Source organism: Marmota monax, unplaced genomic scaffold (genome assembly GCF_021218885.2).
Source record: "Marmota monax isolate L192 unplaced genomic scaffold, Marmota_monax_Labrador192_F-V1.1 WCK01_AAM20220418_F8-fsc00069, whole genome shotgun sequence".
In the NCBI taxonomy this organism is placed as follows: Eukaryota; Metazoa; Chordata; class Mammalia; order Rodentia; family Sciuridae; genus Marmota; species Marmota monax.
In genome coordinates, this window is record NW_026695243.1 from 5998960 (window position 1) to 6021929 (window position 22970).

Genomic DNA, 22970 nt, shown 5'->3' on the forward strand with positions numbered 1-22970 from the left:
CTTTGTGCCAGGTCCCACTTCTGTTCCTCCAGTCTGTGCCTCTGCTATTCACGCCATCCTCCCGCCACCTGGGCCCAGGATCTTCCTCTTTCATTGTATATCCTACGAAAGCTGCTGCCCTCAGGGAGCTTCTGTTCTCCTGGAGCAAAGAGTTTCTGATTCCAGGGCCTGGGCACCTCTCCAGGTCCAAGTCCAGTTCTCGCTCTGTGTCTTTCCCTCTCCTGCCCTGTTCCCTGGGACAATGGTACATTCTAATGGCTGTTCTAGAGTTCCTGGACTTGTCTCCTGGAGACCTGCTTTCTTTCTCCAGATGCCCCCAGGGGTGTTGCTGTGGGCTCAGGGCAGGTCCCCGGGCTGCTCCTGGGGGCTTGTGTGTGCATGCACGTGATTCACCGCGCCTCACCACGCCACATGTCTTTAAAATTACGGTGCCCATTTCCTGCTGAAATAATTTCCACAAAGAGTGGCTCCTATTACCGCGAGAGGCGTGCAGACGTCATGATTTATTATTATTTATGGTCCCAGGGCCTTGTTTATGCAAGACGGGTTAGGTGCGTGCGATAGAAATGCCATTATGCAAATGACATTGAATGTCCTTACTGCGCCTAAATAATTTTTGTGTTGGACGATTAAACCTCATCTGTTATTGATATGGGCTGCAGTCGGGCTATTACAGAGTCCCAACAGTACTTACTCCCAGTAATGGGAAAATTGAGAGAGAGAGACCAACACAATGGCCTCAAGTGGGCTGTGATGGTCTGGAAGGAGTAGAACATCTCAGAGGCCCGAGCAGAGGGAGCCACCGACTCCTCAGGATAAATAAGGAAGGCAATAAATTAAGTCCGGGTTTGAGTGGGTGCCTTGGAGGATTTGCGGCCTTCTAGTCTCGTGATTTAGCTATTTGATTTAGTCGGGGGACTAGGCCTCATGCTGAGGGAGCTGCCAGCGTGGAGAGGAGGGGACAGAGGACGAGGGTGGTCACAATGATGCTGGGCATCCAATCTGCTGCACCCACACGATGCCGGCTCCTGCGAGCACTTGCCCGCACACTCTCTTGCTTGCTCTCTCGCTCTCTCTCTCTCTCTCTCTCTCTCTCTTTTGACACAGCTGTGAAGTCCCATTTTGATCAGTGTTGATAGCTTATGAATTCCAAAATTGACAAAATTTACAGAAAAATGAGGATAATCCATCTTCCTTAGCAGCCTGTCAGGAGCTGGCCATACTTCATAATCTCCAATTACAGATGCTGTTTTCCGACATTTACATGCAGATATTAGAACCAAATGAAAATGAGAAACAAAGAGAGAATGGAAATGCAGCTATTTATATGTATAAAAGACAAACAGGTAAATTTGAGACATTTAGATTGGATTTGGGGGTCCCTCTAGGAGGCTGGAAAGAGACAGCCTTGGCAAGTGGGGTTCGAGAACAAAATGGGAAGACACGTGGCCTCAGTAGGGCTGCCTGTGGTCCGGCAGTTTGGGTTAAAGATGAATCAAGCCTGTCCCAACAACTGGGGATGCTTGCCTGGGAGTGGGGGGCTACATATAAGGACTCCCCCAGGACTCTAAGGGGCCCCTGGGGACCACCATGGCTCACTGCACCATCAAGTTCACATATACTTCACAAAAGGGTGAGTTTAGATTCTTTCACATTTAACGATAATGATTTTTTTAAATGGTGGTGATGGAATCTGCCTTTGGAGTCAGCTTTTCCTCCAAGGCAAATTTCAAAAAAGCTGGCATATTCTGGTGACAAATTGCATAAACTCCCCCTGACATGGGGATTCAGGAAGGTGCCCCTGCTTGTTGTCAGAAGGACTCTGGCCAGGTGCACAGGGAGTTGCACCAATAAACTTTTAAAATGGGATATAAATAATAAAATTAATGGGGGGAGAAGGAGCCCTGATAGATGGATCATCCCGGCTTCCTTCTCGAGGCTAGTCTGGCTGAGAGAGGAGGGCCTGGGAGGAGGCTCTGTAATGAAAATGTTCTTCCCATAAAATTGAAGGAAGAACAGGCTTGTTGCCCTCGCAGCTGTATGTGGCACTGGCTTCTGGAAAGCCAGGGATATTAATTAGCACTGCTTTGGATTAAACTCTCCCAACCATGTCGGATGGTACGATTTTTCTCTTTGTGAGCTTGACACGGGGTGGCAAGGAGAAGCCTGCCTGGATTTTCCCAGCTTCTTGTTTCACTGAATTTGTCTTTTATTTGGGGGCTCAAACCTCTTCCCCTCCTGGAAGTGAAAATGAGATACTTTGGGGTTTTTCCAGGACAGTTGGGCAGAGGGAGGCTGTTTTGTTGGTCCAGCACACACGACGGAGATGGTTGGACAGGGAGATGTGAGCATCTCGGTTGCCTTTGGCTTGATGGCTTTTGTTTGTGTGTAAAGCCTTTTCTAGCCATCAGTTTTATGTTGTTTGAGGTTTGATTTGTGGGAGAGAGGTGAAGGAAATAAAATCAGGAGGCTGAATTAATATATGTGTGTATAGGAGGGAGAAAAATGAATAGTTAAAAATCAAACTCAAATAGAGCCTTCAGGAGAAGTATGTTTGTTTACATGTATAGTCTCAAGGCAAATGGCTTGCTTGTTTAGGTAAATTATAGGTATTAGCACAAAAAAATGATTATCATGCTTTGTTTCCTGGTCTGAAGTGCAAGCTTCATGGAATTAACACTGCAAAATGCAAACACATTTCCATAATGAAAAGCAGAGGTTCTTAAACAAAGTTAACCTTGATTAAAAGGCATATAAGCAGTGAACTGTTTCCACTTGCTAGTTTTCTCTCTTTTATGAACATTCTCTAAAATCCGGGCTTACCCAGAAGAGCTAAAACCTGAGACTAGCATTGACTTCCTTTTAATTTCTCATCTTTCTAAAAGCCAGAATGTCACCTTCGGTAAAGAACAGAGAGGGCTTGAACCAAGCCATGAGTCAGAAGCTTGATTTTTCCAATGGTTCGAACAATGCCACATGTCACCCTTTATTTCTTTATTGTTTCCCACTAATGTTAATGCTGGCATTCAATCTGGGGATGGCTGTCCTCTGAGTTTATCATATAGGAGCTCTCTGCATAAAATGAGAAGAATAAAGGATAAAAATCAACACCATCCATGGCTGAACCAATCTGGAAGCTTTTTCTAGAATATTGGTTCTTGAGCCAGGATCTAATTAATGGATAGATAAGATAGGGACCAAGAGAGGGAGAGAGTACTCATCAGGGTGGGCGTGGGGAATGACTTTAAGCAAGGATTCAGAGTTAGGAACAGGCAGGTTATCTGAAGATTAAGATGTGGGAAGATGCACCTGGTACAGCAACTGGGTCCCCCTCTGGGCTCTATCACTTAGGAGACAATTTAGAATCAAGACAAAGAGCTCAGACTTTGGCAGAACTTGAGCTTCACCCTGCTTTGTGACTTACCCAAACCTCAGTGACCTGTCTCTAAACCTCGGTGTTCTCACCTTCTAACTTGATGGGGCAAGTCATAGTGGCAGAGAGAGGTGGTTCAGAGTGCCATCCATGACCTTGGACTTTGGGGTCATACTGCTGGGGAGTTATTTGAACACATTCACATTATTTTGGTTCTTTGTGCCTCATTTTCATTGTCTGTAAATGTGAGTTAGTAACACCCCATAGGGTTGTTGTCAAGATTAAATGAATAGTGGGCTGGGGTTGTGGCTCAGTGGTGGAGCGCTTGCCTCACACGTATGAAACACTGCATTTGATCTTCAGCATCACATAAAAATAAATTTAAAAATATAAAAAGGTATTGTGTTCATCTACAACTAAAAATATATAAAAAGATTAAATAAATTTATGTACCTAGGACTGTCCCCAGAATTTAGGACACATCCAGTAAATGCAAGCTTTTTCATTGTGATTAAGGTGTGAGAAGGTTTATTTGAGGGCTGTTGGAGTCTTCCAAATTGCAGATGGAAGAGTCTGAATTCATCACGAAGGCCTGCCCCAGCCTTCTTTTTTTGGAGGTTTCTGGGAATCTTCAGTGACAAAGAAGGTACTCCTTCCCCAGGGGGTCTTTTCAGAGAGCACCCCCTTTACAAAGTTTGTTCTGACAAGGAGCAGAAGAGACAGAGAGGTGGCCTTTGGCCTGAGGGGAGAGATAGAGATAGAAATAGAGTAGCTGTTTCGAGAAGCAATGAGCTCCCCATCATAGCGACACACATTTGGTGGGTTTTAAGCATCAGGTAAAGATTAGCCTGTATGATCCCTGAACTCCTTTGGGTCCCTGAGATTTGAGGCTTACCAAATTTTTATAAGAGGCCAGGGCAAGAAAATGGCCTCCTGATTAGTCATTGCTGGAAAAGTTTCTCCTCAACAGAAACCACAGTATTTGACTCCACTTCCCTCCCTGAAGGCTTCTCCTGCTTTCCCACACTGTTGGGGAACCTTCTGGGGTATGCTATAAGGGGACCTGCAGGCCGTACACAGAACAGGTGTTGGGGAGATGAGTCATTTAAACTTTGCACATCTCTTCCTGGAGACCCCTCGATTCTACTGCAAACCCTTTTGATTCAAGCCTGGTCACAGGTCTGGAGAACCAAAAGAATAGAGAACATGACTCATCCATGCCCAGGGTACTTGCGGATGAGTAAAAACACCTTGACATCATCTATCCTCTCAGTGATCCCAGGAAGCACCTCTGATACCAGGCCATAGTACCTGTCCCAGTCACTTAGTTCCACAGGCATTGATCGAAGCAGGCATTGCTGTCGCAAGGATGAGGGAAACACAGCTTCTCCTTATAAAGCTCACACTCTTTAGGGGACCCTAAACAGTATGCAATGTAGAGTGACAGGTGTTTAGTAGACATCTGCAAACCCAGTTGTTTTAGGAAAACAGAGGAGAGGAAATCATGGAGGACTTCCTGACAGAGCGAGGCCTTTCAGAACCCTTGGCAATTCTTCCCCTTTGTTAATGTGAACAGTAATGCTTTGAGGATGATGGAGTACTTTTGCAAGAGATAGTCATCATCCTTCCATGCTAAATCTGTGTTTTTGCTTTGTTACTTTTTTATTTTTTGGTACTGGGGATTGAACTCAGGGGCTCTCTACCACGGCTGGGCTACATCCCTAGCTCTTTTTATTTTTATTTTATTTTGAGACAGGGTCTCGCTAGATTGCCCAGGCTGGCCTTGAATGAATGGGTGATCTTTCTGCCTTAACCTCCAGAGTAGCCAGGATTTTGGGTACTTTGTCACTTTTTAAAAAATAAATATAACTTTTTATTCTGAGATAATTGTAGATTCACATGTAGTTGTAAGACGACATACAAAGAGATCCCATGTACCCTTTGCCCCGTGTCCCCCAATGACATAATCTGGTGAAACTGTACTCAGTAGTACAATTGGACTGTTGACAGTGATAGACTCAGGACTCAAAGCAGTGCCATCACAAGGCTCCCTCCTGTCATCCTTTGCAGTGGACTTTTTAAAAGTGCCTTTCTTTTTTTTTCTTTTTCTTTCTTTCTTTCTTTTAATCTATCTGGCCCTGGGAACTCAAAAAATGGAAAGAAAAAGCCCTGCCCTCCAGACTTGACATTCTCATCACTCCCTATTTGCCTTCTCTTGACCTTTTGAGGCCGATTGTATGTCCCCAGGTTACAAATGAGAAAAGGAACCTAGAACAGGAAGGAGCCTGCCTACTATCACCTACCACGAACTTGGCAGAGTCAGACTTGACCTCTGTCCTGCTTGCCTTAGTGGGCTCCCTGCCTCCCCTGATGGCTGCCAGATCTCTGGATTTGGGGGCTTGGGATAGAGAGCAAAACCTTCACCAACCCACAGGGTGAAGCCTAATCCTGGACTGAGGCTGCACCAAAGAGAGCCCAGTGCTCAGGGTGGGGACCCTACTCTGACTTTAGTGAGGTGTCGGAGTCAAGAGGGCCCTGGCAGTTCTGAGCCATGAGTTAATGTCAAGTGGAGTCACTGAGGCCTGGGCGGGGAGGGGTCTATCCAGGTTGCCCCGGAGACCTAGGCAGAGCCGGGTCTCCAGGCTCCCTGTCAACCCATCTAATCCTGTGATCAAGACAGGGCTACTCCCTCACGTACTTTTCCAGGTGTAGTGTCTGTATATCCAGGGTTAAAAATGTGGACCATGGCTCCTTCTGGCCTCCGCCTAGCAGGAGCAGTAGAGTTGGGTCTGCGGCTAGCCTGCTTCCCTGAAGGAGGACGTCTCACTGAAAGTGTGTGAGCTTTACCCTTAGGGCCTGTGGTGTAGTCATCTCTGATTCTAGCTCTGCCTCTGGGGCTGGGGACTGGCGCTGAGCTTGGCATCCGCACACCTGGGCTCCCCTCTCTGAGCTCTGTTTCTGCATCTGCTCCCACCCCAGGATTCCCAAGGACGTCAGGTACCTGCAAGGACGTTGCCAACTGGAAAGTGCTAGGCAGACAAGAATCTGACGCGTGCTGTGTTTGAAACTTTGGAGTCCCTGAAGATGCAGGGGGCCTGGCGCTGGAGGAGCAGGGCAGGGGCACAAGGAAGAGAAGGTCAAGAGCAAACTCCTGGCTGACCTTGACCTCTTGGATTCTCTCATTATCCCACAAGTATTTGTGGACCACCTATGAGTGCCAGCAAGAGCGGCCGCGAGTCAAACATGGGCTGGCTGGGTTTTTTTTTTCTTTTTTTTTACTTTAATTATGGAAACTCTGAAAGGAGATGAAATACTAGTCTAATCCCCTCACCCGGATGCAATAGTTACCAACTCCAGTCTTGTTTCACCCATACCCCAGATCTCTCTGTACTCCACTTTACTTTTGAATGAATTTATTGAAGTATAATTTTATACCATAATGTTCACTCATTGTTAGTGTGCAAGTCAGTGGCTTTTAGTAAATTTAAGGCGTTGTGCAACTATCACCACAGTCCAGGGTTAGAACAGTTCCTTCTCGCTAGAAAGATATTTTGTTCTAGTTTATAAGTTAATCCCTGCTGCCACCCCCAGATTCTACCCGCCATTGCTCTACTCTCTATATCTGGAGATTGGCCATGTCTGGACCATCCATATAAGTGGATGTCATTGCTGCCTGGCTTCTTTCACTTATCAGAGTGTTTCTGAGGCCCATCCATGTTGAGGCCTGTTGACGTTGTGATGTGTATCCTTTGCACTTTTGATTAGAATTCCGTTGCATAGCTACACCACATTATGTTAATTGCACTGTATTTTGAAGCAAACTCCAGACATTGTGTCACTTCATCTGTAAATATTTTGGAATGAATTTTTAAAAGACAAGACCATTTAAAATACATAATTGTTGCTGGGTACAGTGGGGCACACCTGTAATCCCAGTGGCTTGGGAGGCTGAGGTAAGAGGATTGCAAGTACAAAGCCAACCTCAGCAACTTTGCAAGGCCCTAAGCAACTTAGCAAGATCCTGTCTCAAAAAAAAAAATATATATATATATATATATATATATATATATATATATATATATATATTTTTTTTTTTTTTTTTTAAAGGGCCGGGAATGTGGCCCAGGGGTTAAGCACCCCTGGATTCAATCCCCAGTACCAACAATAAATAAATAAATAAGTGCAATATCATTATCACACCTAAAAAGTTAGCAGATCCCTTAATGTCATAAAATACTCCATCAGTATTCACATTTCCAATTGTTCCATTTTATGTCGTGATGGTTTTTACAGTCTGTTTGCCTGAATCGGGGTCCATGTTGTGACAGATTGATGTGTCCAGTCTCCTTTAACCTATGGACTCCCCTCTGACTCTCTTACCTTTCATTTCATTTGTTGAAAATGGAATCCACATCTTATATGGCCATTGATAGTGGCAAAGGGGATCAGCAGTAGAAGGGACTTACAGATCATTGAATGGAAGTCCCCACGCAGGTGGGAAGCAGTGAGGGGAGGGGCCTGGGGACAGATCCTTCTGCTTCCTCAATCTTGGTCCCCAGGCCCGAGGACCCTCCACCTTACTCCAGCCTCTACCTCCTCTGGGTAGGTGTGCAGGGGGCTGGTGTCTGGTCCTCAGGATGGGAGTGGTTGGCCTGGCTCTGGACAGGTTCCTAAGGGCCACCCACGGCTGGGCGTTGTGTCTGGAGGAGCCCAGCAGGTGATGGGGAGGCCTCCAGGCCAGGAGGCCATCTGAGTCGATGGCCCCACTGTCCCGATGCCGGTCCCGATGCCATGCACTCCTTCTGTGGTCCTCCTTCTCACGTGTCTGTTTCTTCTCTCCTCCATGCTGTGGCAGTGGTGCCCCGTGCTGATGGGACAATACTTGGTGCAGCCCCAGGCAGCCCTTTTCCAGGTAATTTCCTAGGGACCCAAATGATGCCCAGTGTGCACTTTCCTGGGGCACGTGCCTCCCAAGTCCTTTCTGAGGATTCTTGAACATCTCACGTTGCATAGTTTGCAAACAGCGCTGAGCTTCTCTGAGCTCCCACTCATAGGAGGAGGCAGCTAGGAATTAGGATTAAAATACCATTTTACTCTTTCTTCCCTGTGTGGCTTTCTCACTGGAGCTGGCCTTGCTTGCTTCACACAGGTGAGAAAGGGGCTAAGCCCTGGCTGTGACCACTCCTATCCCAGTGTTCTTTCTAATGCTGGGTATAGATTATACATGACATGAATAAAAGTTAACTAAGGAAGTCCATCCCATCTCCATTTTTTCACATTGGGAAAGAGACCCTGAGTATCCTCTTGACTGATGTTCGAGAGAATAAAGCTTTCCATTAACTGGAACATGGTATCTATGAGGGGGCTGGTGATCTTGACCTTGACCTTGAGGCCTTATTGGAGTCTGTGGTGGTAGGCAGAAGAAGTTGTATCCCAATTGGTAGCATTGAAAGGGGTGGTCTGTGAATTGCTGACCTCAGTTCATTTCTCTTCCTGAGTCAGGAGCAAGGACAGCCACAGGGGTCCCTAATGAGAAGAGAGCAGAAGCCCCAAGATGATATTCTAAGAAAGAGCCCCAAGGACTCAGAGCACTAGGACACAGCTACTGTGGGATACAGCTACTGCCTGTAACTGTTAGTTGCTGGGGTGGTGGTGGGTGGGATGGGACAATGCTCCCAAGGGTATAGGCATACTGACACCTTTTGCAGGGTGACTATGCATTACTCTGCCCCACATTGGCCAGCCCGTGGCTTCCCAAGTAGCTATGAGGAATGCAAGTAGATTGCTACTGTTAGCAGGAGAAGAGGCACCCACAACGCCTTCTCTACTCTCTTCTCTATTTTTTTCTCTTTCTTCCTTCTTGCCCATCTTTCTTTTTCTATCATTCGGTCTCACCCAGCTTCCACTTTCCCAAAGGCCTTGAGGTGGCCTGCAAAATAAGCTATTAAGTGTATTTAAATGAGTTAAGTGTGAAAAGAAGTTCAGAAATTATGTAAAGAGGAAGATCACTGTACCAGGAGTCAGCAGTGATATGATCATGGTGGTTGAATTTGACGGAGTTTCCTGGCAGCAAAGCAAAAAGGGATATGCAGTGGTTTCTAAAGTTCTTGTTGTTCAGTCAGAAGCAAATTAACAATTCATCAAGGGGAAAAACCCCCCTTTTTTTCTGGTACTGAAATGCAGAAGTGATTGATGAAGAATCTGAATATTCTAGTGGGCAGTGTCTGCAGAGGTTTTAAAACACATCCTTTGGCCAGGTGCAGTGGCGCATGCCTGTAATCCCAGTGGCTTGGGAGACTGAGGCAGGAGGATGACAAGTTCAAAGCTGGCCTCAGCAACTTAGTGAGACCCTATCTCAAAATGAAAAATGAAAAAGGGCTGAATGTGGCTCAGTGGTTAAGTACCCCTTGGTTCAATCCCTGGTACCCAAATACAAAACAAAACAAAAAGAACATAATCTTTGTATGGTCCTTTTCTTTTCTTTTCATAACAAATGTTGAATGCCTAATATTCCATCACATACCAGAGAAGACACTTCCCCAGAGTCTAATTTTGGACAGGGACATTGTTTTCCAGTCACCTGACTTGATGAGGGGTAGAGGTGAGAGGGGGGCAGAAGATGTTGGCATATCACTCAGAACTATTGTCCAAATACCTGCCAATTAATTCTTGAGAGCTGTGACTTATACAGTGCTACTGGGTCATTCATTCAACAAACACGTTGGGACCAGTATGTTCCATGTTCTCAAGGCAACCTGGAGGGAGACAGACAAACAGCCATTATGCGTGATGGGAAGTATGATAAAGGAGGTCTTTCTGGAAAATATCACCAAGTGTGGAAGCAGAGTGAGAGGGTAGTTACTTATTTTTAGGGCTATAGGGCCAGGAATGTCTTGGAGGAGGTGACATTTGTGCTGGGTTTTGCAGACAGTATAAGAGTTCTCTCAGTGACTGAGGTGGGTTTCCAGGCCGAGGCAGGACAGGTCCTGGCGTGCCTGAGAAGCCTCTGGTGCAGTAATGCTCTGGGGAGCTCCCGACATTGGAAAGATGCAGTTGCCTTTAAAAAAAAAATCACTGGCAGCTCCAAGGGTTAGACAGTGATGAGGATTTGGGGAATAATTGGGCAAAATGAAATGACAGCATCCCCTGGCTCATGCAGGTGTAGAGCTGTAGAATCCCATCAATGAGGAGGGGCTGGGCTTCAGGCAGGACTGGCCAGGTGGTGAAGTGGGAGGACAATGACAAGAGGCATCTGAGGCCTCATTCCAAGTCCCCCAAGCCACAGCTCTTAGGGAGGTTTGCTTTACCTGCTGGGAGCTGGTGGTGATTGAGTCTGGAGTTTTTGGACCTCCCCAGGTGTGTGTCGCACAGTTGAAGATGTCCTGTCTTGAAGAGATGATCCAAACCCAGCCGCTGGAGTGACTGGATGAACTTGGATACTGAACTTATTGACTAAAGCAAAATCAAATAGCAATTTCCATCTGGAAAGTAAAGACACTCTGAGGTGGGGTAGACGGTCTCTTCTGCGGTTCTCCATGGCGTTGGTGCCACGTCTTTGGGGGAAGCAGACTTTCCCTTGAAGATCATACCAGAGAGGGGAGGCTGGAGGCCGGGAAGGGAGCAGACCTGGGATGGGTGGGGAGGGCGCAGGTGCGCTGACTTGAGGCTGAGGGAGCACTCACTCACTGCGCATCCACGTGTTCATGTGCACTCCTTGCGGCCAGATCCCAGTTGTCTACCTTTCCACTTTGACCCTTTATACTTCCGCCCTCTCCAGCTAGTGCATGTGTCCTGTCTGTGGGTCACTCCTGTCCCATCACCTCGGAGCCTTCTTCTAGTTGTTCTCAGCCTGGTTAGGGATTGCTCATCCCAGGGTAAAAACAGCCTGCCCCAAGACCTTTCATGACCACTCCCTGCCCTGTGAGAATGGCTCTGTGCGTTTATTTTTCTTGGCTGGAATTTCTGGGGGCCATGTGTCTTTTCTCTTGGGATTTGTCCAAGAACAGGTCTGGTCTCACAGCCCATGTAGAACACAAGAGGGTTGAATACTGGAAGGAGTGCAAATCCACTATGCTCAGGCCTCCAGCAGGGTATCTGGGAACCCATCCTCAGGGACCCAGAAACTCTAGAAGATGCCACCTGAGAGCCTTGCAGAGGTGTTTTGACCTCCATCTTTGCAGTGCACTAAAGGAGCTGCTTCCGGTGAGCTTCACTTCCAAATTAATTGTTAGCAAATTAGGAGGCTAATGCCATGACCAAGTTCCATCCTACAGGAACCAAGTCTAGACAGTGACCTTTCCCCAACGGCTCCCTGCTGCATGCAATGAAGGCAGTGTTTTTCCAACACCGCTGGCCATAACTTAGAGCAAGAAATGGAGTTTTATCTCCATCTAACACACATACAGCCACTGATATGTGCAACAAAGATTCATAAACCAGGTCTTGCCTTTTCTGCGTCTGAGAACCTTGGATATTTTCTGTTCTATTCAATTTTCTTTTCCCTTAAAAAAATAGGTGGGACCACCATATTGATCTTCACTATCTCTTAATGAGTCAGGACCAATAGTAGTAAAATCATTAGGGTCATTGTCAAGACTATGGAGTTTGATGGACCCGGGTCGAATCCTGGCTCTGGGACCTAGAAACTGTGTGACCTCAGGCAAGTCACTTCCTTCTTATAATAAGAGTCTCAATTTCTCCATCAGTAAGATGGGGACAACGTAGGCTATTTCATGGGGCAACTGTGAGGATGAGATGGAGGACACAGGTAACGCTTCTGGTGTAGATAGAGTAAGTGGCTGATAAGCTACTGATGTACTGGTAAGGTTGCTGTCTCCGGTGCCAATGGGCAGGGCCAGCAGGTTGGGACTCGTGCCTCCCAAGTAATTGTAGTCAGGAAAGGCTGCTGGAGGAGGAGCCCTATATGAGCACCTGGGGACAAAAAAGGCCCTCAGTCCCTCTTCTATGAAGGACAGGCTTGTGCCCAAGGACTTTTGGCTGGACCTAGAGTGGCCACATTAGATGCCTTTCTTTTTGCATTTAGGTCTCTAATCCACCTGGGATTGATTTTTGTGTCTGGTGTAAAGATCCAATTTCTTTTTTCTCCTTGTTTCTGAATGGATAACCAGTTACCCCACACTGTTTATTAAAGAGTCCATCCTTTCCCTCTGATTTGTACGTCTCCTCTCTCATAGATCAAGGTTCCATATGTGCACAGATCAGTTTCTGGCCTCGGTTCTGTTTCATTGGTCTATTTATCTGTCTCTGTGCCAATACTGCACTGTCTTAATTACTGCAGCTTCATAGTGATTCCTGATGTAGGTAGGCCCGCCCTCCGGCCTTGTTCTTCTCCCTTAGAAGTCCCTGGGCTCACTTTGGGCCTGGGCTCTTCTCTACGTGTTTTTGGAATCAGCCTCTACTGGAAGATGATGGATGAGCCCAGGGCATTCTGGATCAGCTGTCCTCAGGAAGCATCATCTCAGGGCTCCGGGGCCTGCAGCACCTTCTGGACACATGGCTGCCATCAACCCTGGTTGGCATTGAAGCTGCCTGGGAAGTGCTTTCTAACTGATTTACAGAGAAAAGTGCCAGGATTATGCCTGACCTGAATCCCTTCCACTTGCCCCTTGCCCAGTGTCTGCTTTGGTTTCCCTCTGGTGGCTTAGTCCTTAGTTGCAGGACCCCGGGGCCCTGCAACCCCTTACAGAAAACTGCTTGCTTCTCTGTCCCTGTGTGCCAAGGACATAACCTTGGACACACAAGGATGTGTCCCCCATGGTAATGCCAAGGTCCTGGGAAGCTCCCTACACCAAAGTCTTTGGCTTAAGTGTTTGCAAATGCTTTCTTTTACCAAAAATAGGCATGGGGTTTGGTGAGAGGAAGGGATGTGTGGCTCATGCTTGTAATTTGATCTTCCTTGAATGGGAAGATGCAGTTTGGTATCTTCCCTGCTTCCTCTGGAGGCCATTCTGACACGACTTGGATGGCAAAGAAATGACTCTTGGCAAGCACCAATTTCATGAAATGGCCTAAAGAAAGGAGCATGGCCACTGCACGGGGTTGGCATGGACTTGATGAGTGGGACTGTGCACCCCAAGGTTTCCAGCATCCAGATGATTACATGCTTCTAGAATTTAAAACCATTTGCCAAACTGACTCAGAGAGCTTGATGTATGGGATTTATGGTGACAGTTTATGGTAACTCATCCCCTGAGCTGAGATTCTGCCTGTTCTAACATGCACGAAGCCCTTCACCCCTTGGGCCTCAGTTTACCTGTCTGTGAAAGAGGGTCTAGCCCGGATGAGCTCCCAGTTTCTTTTAAACCCTTGTTTTTACAGTTCTATCCTGTGGAATAGAGAGCACAGAAATCAGACACACTGTTCTGACTGCTATTTATACCTGGCTTTGGTTACTGATATCTCCTTCTTGGCATTGAGGGGGACAGATGTCTCTGGCTATTTAGGTCTGGGCCAGGGGAACCTGGAGGCCACAGGGTCTAACTTCTTGAGAAGTTGCCCTGACCCCCGCTCCCCTCTTCACCTGGGGACCGTTGTTACTTCTGGACAACTCTCCTTCTGTCGAGCCGAATCCATCCTTTCAACGCCAGAGGAATCATGAGCCCCTGTGGGCCTCAGCACAAGCATGGACTAGCCCAGCTGAGTGGCTCAGCCCAGAACATGGCAGTGGCATCTGATTAGGGGGCTTCAGAACGGGGGTGCTAAGGTGTCTCTGCTTCCTCTTTCAGACCACCGAGTATTCAGCCATGGCCTCACTGGCCGGAGGACTGGACGACATGAAGGCCAACCTGACCAGCCCCACCCCCGCGGACATCGGGAGCAGCGTGCCGGGCCCACAGTCCTACCCCATTGTGACAGGTGAGGGTAACTGGGGTGAGGGGAAGAATGGCTTCTTGGTGCTTTTAGACATGACTGGCCATTTACTTTAATGAGGTTATGAGGTCCTGAAACAGGTCAGGGGGAGACTGCTGGGGCCGAAGTTTTGGCTGTGATGAGACATAATTGTACATTGTTCTCAAAGAGAACAAAAAAAAAAATGGGGTGGGGAGTGCCTGTGAGTGGGGTCAAGTGTTCAGAAGTCTGGGATTTATCCCTCTCCTAAGCCAGGCAGCCCTGCTTGGTGCCAGCTTCAGGGAGGGGTGGAACCCTTCACAGGCGGCATTTTGATTTTCTAGACAGGGGATGAGTCAAGGAGGCCAGAGGCTTAGGCTGGAAGATGCTGGGTAGGTGCCAAGCAACTGCCTTCTTGGAAGGCCCAAGGTAGCCAGGATGTTCACTGTCCGTGTGAGGATTGAGTCTGGGGCTGGGGTATAGCTCAGTGGTTGAGCACTTGCTTAGCATGAGCCAAGTTCTTGGGCTCCATCCCCAGAAGGCAAAGCAAAAGAGTTTGGCCCTTCCACTCATAACTGGGCTTGTGCCTGCCTCTTTCTAGCTGTGCAATCTCAGGTGAGTCATGTAAGAATTCTGGGCTGTGGTTTTCTGATCTGTATGATGGGAATAGCAAAATCCTGCTGCCCAGGGCTGCTGCTAGGATGAACACGTTCCTGTGTATAAGGTGCTTTGACTCTTGCCTGGCACACAGTAGGTACCCAAGAAATGGAGCTAGTGTTACCCCTCTCTGAACCCTTTTATGTGGCCTGTCACTGTTGGGCTTGTTGCTGCAGAGGACCCCTCTCCATAACTCTATCGCTCTGCCCCGTGGAACCCCAGGAACAGGCTCAGTGGCCATCTCCAGGGGGTTGCCCAACCTGGCAGGCAGGAAATACAAGTGGACAGTGGGGGACTGATGGGCTGCTCTTGGGCTTGAGCACTGGGTGGGGGTTTGGCCGGATCTCCCCACAGGCTGGTGTGCAGAACACAGTGAGTAGTGACAGAGATGAGGAGTTCTCAGATGTGCAGGTGGGCTGTGCGTGCATCAGGGATGCTGAGAACTAGATCTGGGTTGGAATTTTAGGACTAGGGATGGGCGAGACAGGAACTTAGTCCCAGGCATGCCTTAGGCCAGAGCAGCAAGGCAGGGAGGGCCAGCTGAGGCCTGAACCTGAAGGCCAGTACTGGGGCTCAGGCTGAAATAGTTAGAGCTCTGTTTGCAGGTCTGGGTACCAGATGGTAGTCAGATGGGCTGGCAAGAGTGACTTGATCCCAGTGCACCTGAGGTGGGGTGGAGCCTGCAGTGCAGCTGAGCTGTGGGTTGGGAGAGGTGAGCAAAGGGGTAGGGAGCCAGGGAGCTTCAGTCCAAGTGAACTTTTACACAGACGTTGAATGAGGTCTTCTCTGCTGGTGTCAGCAGGGTCCATGACAGGACTTTTCACAGCATCCCATTTTGCCCAATTTAAGGGGTAATTAGAAGAGTGAGAGCCGGCTCCCAGTCCCCCAAAACCTGATCCTTATTCTTTTCAAGGAAGCACAATTAGGGAGGTGGGGGTGGGAGAGTGGAAAGAAGACTGGACCAACTCGTAATAATCGTCACTGTCACTTCCTTGAGTGCTTACTGAGAGCTAGTCACTCTGCTAAGTGAGTTTGTTTTACCCTCAGGAGAACCCTGGGAGGTGGGTCCTGTTAGAAGAATGTCTGTTTCTTGCCTAAAGAACCAGGACAATTGAATATTTTGGCTAAGGTCTCAGGTAGTGATCAGTGGCACTGCAGTGGACACCAGGGATTGTGCAGCTGTCCCCTCTACCACACAGGGGTAATCTAGGGGCCCATCCTAGGGCTGCCACTTCCTTGCTGTCTGCCTTTGGAAAACTGAGCCTCAGTTTTCCATCTGTGAAATGGTCCTGGTCTCTCAGGGTCCTTCTGATGATGAAATGAGATCCCAGGGTGACCGCACTGCAGAGAGAAGGCTTATGATTAGAACTGGGGTTCAACAAAAAAAAAGAGAACTGGGGATCATGGGGAACTTGGGCTTAGGCAAGTCACAAGAAGACTTTACATCTGTATGTGCACATCCTTGTGGATAATAATCCACTGAACCGAGGCCGAGGACTCCTTTCTGAGGTGCTTGTCTATAGAAGTGGCCAGCTAGTGAAAAGAATCATCTATCACATAGATATGTCTAATTGCCTCACATAGGGCTTTAAGAAAATTTGAGCCACACTTAAAAAATAATATGAATTTCTGGCTTCCCTTAAAAAATTAGAAGAGCAGTTCCACTGGGCCACCTCCCACATGGCCATGGGATATTAGTGTCAGCAGCAGCAGCCTCTCAGGACAGGCCTGCACAGCCCTCAGCCAGCAGCTCCCACTTTATCCTGCAATCCCAACCTGGAGAAGCACTGGAGTTGAACAGCCCTGACCTAGAAGGTTGGCGCTGAGGGCAACGGGTGGGTTAAGTGTCCTGGCGCCTGCAGAGGGTGCAGCAGGCCTAGGCAGCAAGTCTGGGTGTGGATTGTATTTTCAGGTAAACCGATGACCAAAGAGCCTTCATATCTTAAAGTCACATAATCGAGTAGGAAAAGACTGTAAGTATCCCAAAGTCATAAATATGCTTAATTTTGAAGAATTAAGAATAATCTATTATCAATATAATCACTAGGTTTCTTATAAGCAAACAATAGCATAATAGGGAAAAAGAGCTCATCAACAACAACAAAAAATAGAGAATACTTAGGAATAAACTTAAACTCCACTGAAGGACATAAATGGAGAGATGTTGTTTGTTCTTAGACTGAAAATCATGAAGATGTCCATTTCCCCTAAGTAGTCTTTTAGTTCAAAGCAATCTCAAACAAAATATTAACGGATTTGGGGTAGGAGGCTTTGTCCAAATGATGTTAAATATTGGATACATAATTACTCTAGGATAGTTAGAAAAATTCTGCAATTAAAAAAATGGGTATAAGCCCTAGAACAGTTAAAAATATACAATAAAGCTCCAATAACTGAAATTGTTCTTGAAAGTAAAATTTCAGACAAATAATGGACCTGAGTAGAGAGTCCAGAAACAGATCCAAATATATGTAGGTGTTTATAAATGCAGCCTATTGGACCCCTACCTCACTTTTGTTTGGAGGAGTACTGGGGATTGAACTCAGAAGCACTCAATCACTGAGCCACATACCAGCTCTGTTCTGTATTTTATTTAGAGACAGAGTCTCACTGAGTTGCTTAGCACCTCATTTTTGCAGAGGCTGGCTTTGAATTCATGATCTATTGCCTTAGCCTCCCAAGCTGCTGGGATTACAGGTATGTCCCATGGTACCTGGCTACTTCATTCTTTATATCAAAATAAATGGTTGTTGAGGTGATGGATATCCTACTTACCTTGATTGGATCATTACACATTGTACATGTGTATCAAAATACCACAGTGCATCCCGTAAGTATGCATAATTATATTAATTAAAACAAAAAACTTCAAGTTGATCAAAACTTTAAATGGAAAAAATAAACTAGGGAAAAACATAAGGGAAAATATTTATAATCTTAGGAAAGGCCTTTTAAAAATATGTTATAAATAGGGGCTGGGGTTGTGGCTCAGTGGTAACTCGCTTGCCTAGCATTCGTGACGCACTGGGTTCGATTCTCAGCACCACATACAAATAAATAAAATAAAGGTCCATCAACAACTAAAAAATATTTAAAAAAAGATAAAGAAAAAATATAAATAACTGTTAAAATGGTGAATCTTTTGTATGTAGGTAAAAACACCAAAAGAAGTTGAGTAAAGTGGCGCACATCTGCAATTTCAGTGATTTGGGAGACTGAGGCAGGAGTTGAAATTGCAAATTCAAGGACAGTCTGGGCAAATTAGCAAGACCGTGTCTCAATATAAAATAAAAAGGACTGGGGTTGTGTAGCTCAGTGGTGGAGAGGCCCTGGGTTCAATCCTCAGTACTGCACAAAACCAAACCAAACCAAAACAAAACATCCAAAAGACAACAAACAAAATTGGGGGGCAAAAAGTAGAACACAGGTAAGAAAGAATTTCCTTAATATGCAAAGAACTTTTAAGAATGATTAAGAAAAAAAAAGCCAGTAGAAAAGCCAGGCAAAGTGTATGTATAGGTAATTCAGTGGGAAAAAATGCAGATGCCCCAATAGTATATAAAAATGATGTGGATCTGATTCATAATTTTAATGCTGCAAATTAAAATAATCATGAGACACTTAAAAACAATACCATTAGCTTTTTAAAGATTAAGGTTTGGTGTTGGAAAAGGTATGAGAAACATATTTTTTTGTATATACTGTAATAGGAGTATAAATTGATGTAGTTTCTTATGGGAGGGAAACTTGTAATAACTACCAAATTTTTCAATATACATACCTATTCTCTGACCTAGAACTTTTATATGCATTTTAAGGAATTCTTCTCACAGATATATTCACACAGGTGCACAATGATATCTACATATGTATAGTAGTCATGAAATAATCACAATAACAAATAAATAGAAACAATATAACCTCTATCAATAGGAGCTGGCTAACTAAATTATGACTTTTTTATACAATAAAGTACTATGAAACCATCAAAAATAAGTAGAGCTATCTGTACAGACATGAATAAATGTCTGAGATACATATTTGAGTAGAAGTGAGCATATGCTAAGTATGCTCCCATTTATATAAAAGTATAATACAATATTATAATATAGAGACAGTGCAAAATATAATACAAAAATTATATTTTGGTTAATGGAACCATTATATGAACCCACAACACATATGCACACACACATGCACACACACACACACACTATATCAAGACACTTGTACGTGATATTCGGTAGAAGATCTCTACACCCCTTCCTCTGCTTTATGGAGCATTGATCACATACTAAGGATAAATCAAGTTGGCATTCTCTACCCAGTCCCACCCAGAGTCCCCTTGGGATAGTGAATATTTACAATGTCTCTTTACTCTCCTGAAATTAAATTCATAAAGAATGTAGACTGTTTTCACATCTAATTTCAGATAAAGCCAAAACAATGCCCGATGAGGTAAAGAAGAAATAAAAGCAACATTATTTATTATTAAGTAATATGTGTTTGATATGCATACCTTCTGAATGTCTAAACCCCGTGACATCATGGAGGGGCCTAGGGCTTTCCACAAACACAGAAACACCACTGTGAATGCAGCCCCCTGACCAGACATAGGCAGGGGTGAGGATCAGGGGTTCGTGCCTGCCCATCCTGAGCAGGATTTCACAAATAGGAGAGGAACTCTTGGCAAAGTTCCTTGTAAGACAAAGGTTTGCTTGATTTACATGGTATAGTTGGTAGTTGCCTTCCTAGAAAAGTCAGAGTATATGAAGGCCATGGAAATTGCAAGTTCACACTTATATGTAAATGAAGTTCAGTTCTAGATTCGAATATTTGTAAATAGGTTTTTGTTGTTGTTTTACGCATCTGAATATTTGGCGGGACATGAGAACAGTGTAGGATGAAGGAAAAATTTTTATTGTATGGGACAGTTCCACTGCAGGCCAGCAAATGCCCCTCCATCATATAAAATTTCAAAGCACCCTCTAGGAAGCAGTTAGGTCCCATTGTGAATTGTTAAGACACCTTGAAGGACATCCCCTAAGAACTGTCGGGGGCTCCATGTTGCTACAGGGCACTTATTTAACCACCTGTGTTGGTGGCTGTGCTGAAGACGTTCTTGCTGACGAGATTCTGAATCTATGAGGGGGACTATTCTAGCCCACTTCTGCCCTTCTACCCACAAGACCCAGAGCATAGTGGCCACTTCTCCCCATAAGACCACAAGCTCAGCCCACAGCTCTACCTGGGGTCTGGGGTGGCAGGGTGGGAGGTAGGTATTCCCTGAGCTGCTCCATCCCAGTCCTCACACTCCACGCTGTCCAAGAAAGATGTCATTAGAGAGCAAGTCCATTTCTTACTACCATTTACATGACACATTCGATATTAAGTTCAACCCCTGCTCTACCAACTGGGGCCACGGTTCAGAAACTGCTCACCATTTGTGAACCGGTTCCTGTCCTGTCAGCAGTTTGGGCCTATCCTGATTGGGACTAATTATCTGCAGGTGTGACCTTGGGCCATAGGCCTGCTGATGGGGCATCCACTGTGCCTACCTGCCAGAGAGGACAGCAAGTGAGGCACCAGACTTCCTGCTTCTACCCACCTCCCCGATGGTCAAGGAGCTGGCAGTCTTGCCCCAAGCTGGGCTCATGTGATCTTTTCTTCAGAAGAACAAAGGACTGGTTTCAAGCCTGTGTCCTTATTGTTCTCTTCCCCTGGGAACCACATTTTTGCATTAGTAGATTGGAATGGCAGGAAGAGGCAGAGAGGCTTCCTTTGGTGCAACAAGACTAGAAGGCACTGGCCTAGTAGGTGACCCAGGCCCTGGAATCTGAGGCTTCCCATGGACACTGCCCACTTTAAGCAACAGAAACCATGCTATAGAGCAGCAGATGAGCACCTGCCAAGAAAGAGTGGTTACCAAATTCCCGAATCCTCCAGCTCTGATTTGCTCCTTTTCTTGGCTCAGTATTTGGAGCCTCAATTTCCCAAATTTGAAAATCCAAGAAAGCACGCCTCTTTTGCCTTTTTTAATCTGAGCAGTAGCTGAGGGCTGGAGGAAAGATCACCAGACTAGGAGTCCGAGGAATAGGTTTAAGTCTGGACTTTACCATCTAATAGGTCCTGTCTTTGGGTAAATTGATTGTTCTCTCTAAGTCTCATTGTTTCCCTACTCATGAAATGGGGATGGCAATGTCTGCCCCACCTGCCTCCCTTGGCTGTATTTGGGGATAAAGTAAGTCGTAGTGGGAGAAGGCTTGAGACCTGCGAAGTGGGTATCTGAGTGTGTGGGGGCAGCTGTAGGGGAGGACGGAGGGCTCAGAACTCAGTATAAGCACTTGCCACCCTTCCTTCAAGCTAATGTCCAGGGCCGGGGTGGGATGATCATGGGATCTGACTCTTCTTCATACCTGGGAAGTCTGAGGCCCAGAGAGGGGAGGTGGCCTGCTTAAGGCCACATTCGGTGAATTAGAGCTGGAACTGGAGTTCACCCAGGGCCCTGCCCCACCTCCCAGCCTGCTGCCATAAAAAGGTCAGAGGGACTTATAAGAAATCCCATTCAAATTTCAGAAGGCATTTCTTTAAGCATGTCTCTGGAGCGGGAAGGCCACCCTGCCTGAACTTGAAGCCCAGCATGACCATATTCTATCTGGGTAATCTTGGATGAGTTATTAACTTCAGCCCAAGTTCCCCACCTGGGAAAGAGGACTCACACTCAAGTTGTCACAGCACCCTGTGAGGATTACGTGAGTGGTCCCTGAGAGGCTTAGGACAGTGGTGGTGTGGCGGGGAGGCACATGGTAAACACTCAATAGATAGTAGCAATTAGTACATTTCAGGCCCTGGTACCAAAAAGTTCTTTACTGCTGTCTTGGGGGCATAAGACAAAGAGAAATTTACCTAGTGACAAATCTCTGTATGGGGATGTAGTCTCTTAGGGAGTCTTAAAGGGCCTGACCTTGCCAAGGTCCACAGAAAGTGTTCAGTCTTGAAGATTGTCAGGCCATCTGGCTGAGAGGAGGGGGAATGGAGGTCTGGGTGTGGTCCAGGGACTCTTTCCCACATGTCCTAGTGTCTGTCATCAAGGGCAGGACACACAGCTGTGTGTTTGGGGATTTCTGAGAAACACTCCAAACCTGTGCAGGTTTGGCCTGGGAACCCATGAACTCCAGGCCTTGGGGTAGTCTTCAGGACCAGCAAGGCAAGTTGGGCTGCACAGTGGGAGACCCTCAATCTGGCTGAGTGGCCTTGGGGCTCTCCTAGGAGGCTTCCCACCCCTATGTGCTCGGCCTCCTCCATCCCGCTCTCCTCGGCCGGATGCCAGGCAGCTCTGAAGGGCCGTTTGTTCATCTTTCCTGTGAGGAGTGCCCCCTTTGACCCATTTTTATGAGCCTTTTTGAGGTGCATCAGATGCAACTAAATATCTTTTCCCTCTGAGTGAAGTCATAATAAATAATGAAAAGCAAGAGTAGGAGAAATGTCTACGTATCTAGGCTGCCACAAGGTGCGGCAAAAATTACAGTAAAAGCTCTAATACAGCTTGATAGCTGGAACCCAGTGGTTAACCTTGGAGCTTCCGCTGGAAGATGCTGGGGCACCTGAGCTGCTCCATGCATCAGAAAGGGAAGGTAATATCACTGGTGACTGTTATTCGGCTTTCACTCTGTGCTTGGCTGGGACTACGATGGTGACCCAGGGAATAGCCCCTGTCCTTACTGGCCTTGACTGTTGGGGAAAGCCAGGCCACCAAAGTAAACACACAACAAACGTGTAGAGTGACTTTATTTTGGCATGTGCTCTCAAGAAAATAAACTGGGGGAAAGAATTGCAAGAGGCTGGGGTTGAGGGGTGGTGGTGAATGGGGTGCAGTGGGGGATGAAGTGGCAATTGATCTGAGATCTGAATAATGAGAGGCTTTGAGAAGATGTGGGGGAAAGGGATTCCTGGCAGAAGATACAGCCTCAGAAAATGCCTTTTAAATGTGTAAAGGAATGAATGAATGAGGTGCCTAGAGCTGCTGCCAGTTGGGCCCAGTCTGTAAATCAGGCTGTGGGGGCTCTTGGAGGCAGGAGACACCATAGAGGTT

The 22970-nt window shown here is 46.4% G+C and overlaps 1 protein-coding gene across 4 annotated transcripts in view; it reads left to right on the top strand.

Moving 5' to 3' along the window:
* Positions 1–22970, top strand: part of Pax5 (paired box 5) — a 193722-nt gene that overhangs the window by 91250 nt on the left and 79502 nt on the right. For all 4 annotated transcript variants that reach the window (XM_046457254.2, XM_046457256.2, XM_046457255.2 and 1 more), the window contains one exon: positions 14119–14248. In XM_046457254.2, coding sequence (XP_046313210.1) covers positions 14119–14248 — 130 coding nt within the window. The remainder of the gene's footprint in view (positions 1–14118; positions 14249–22970) is intronic.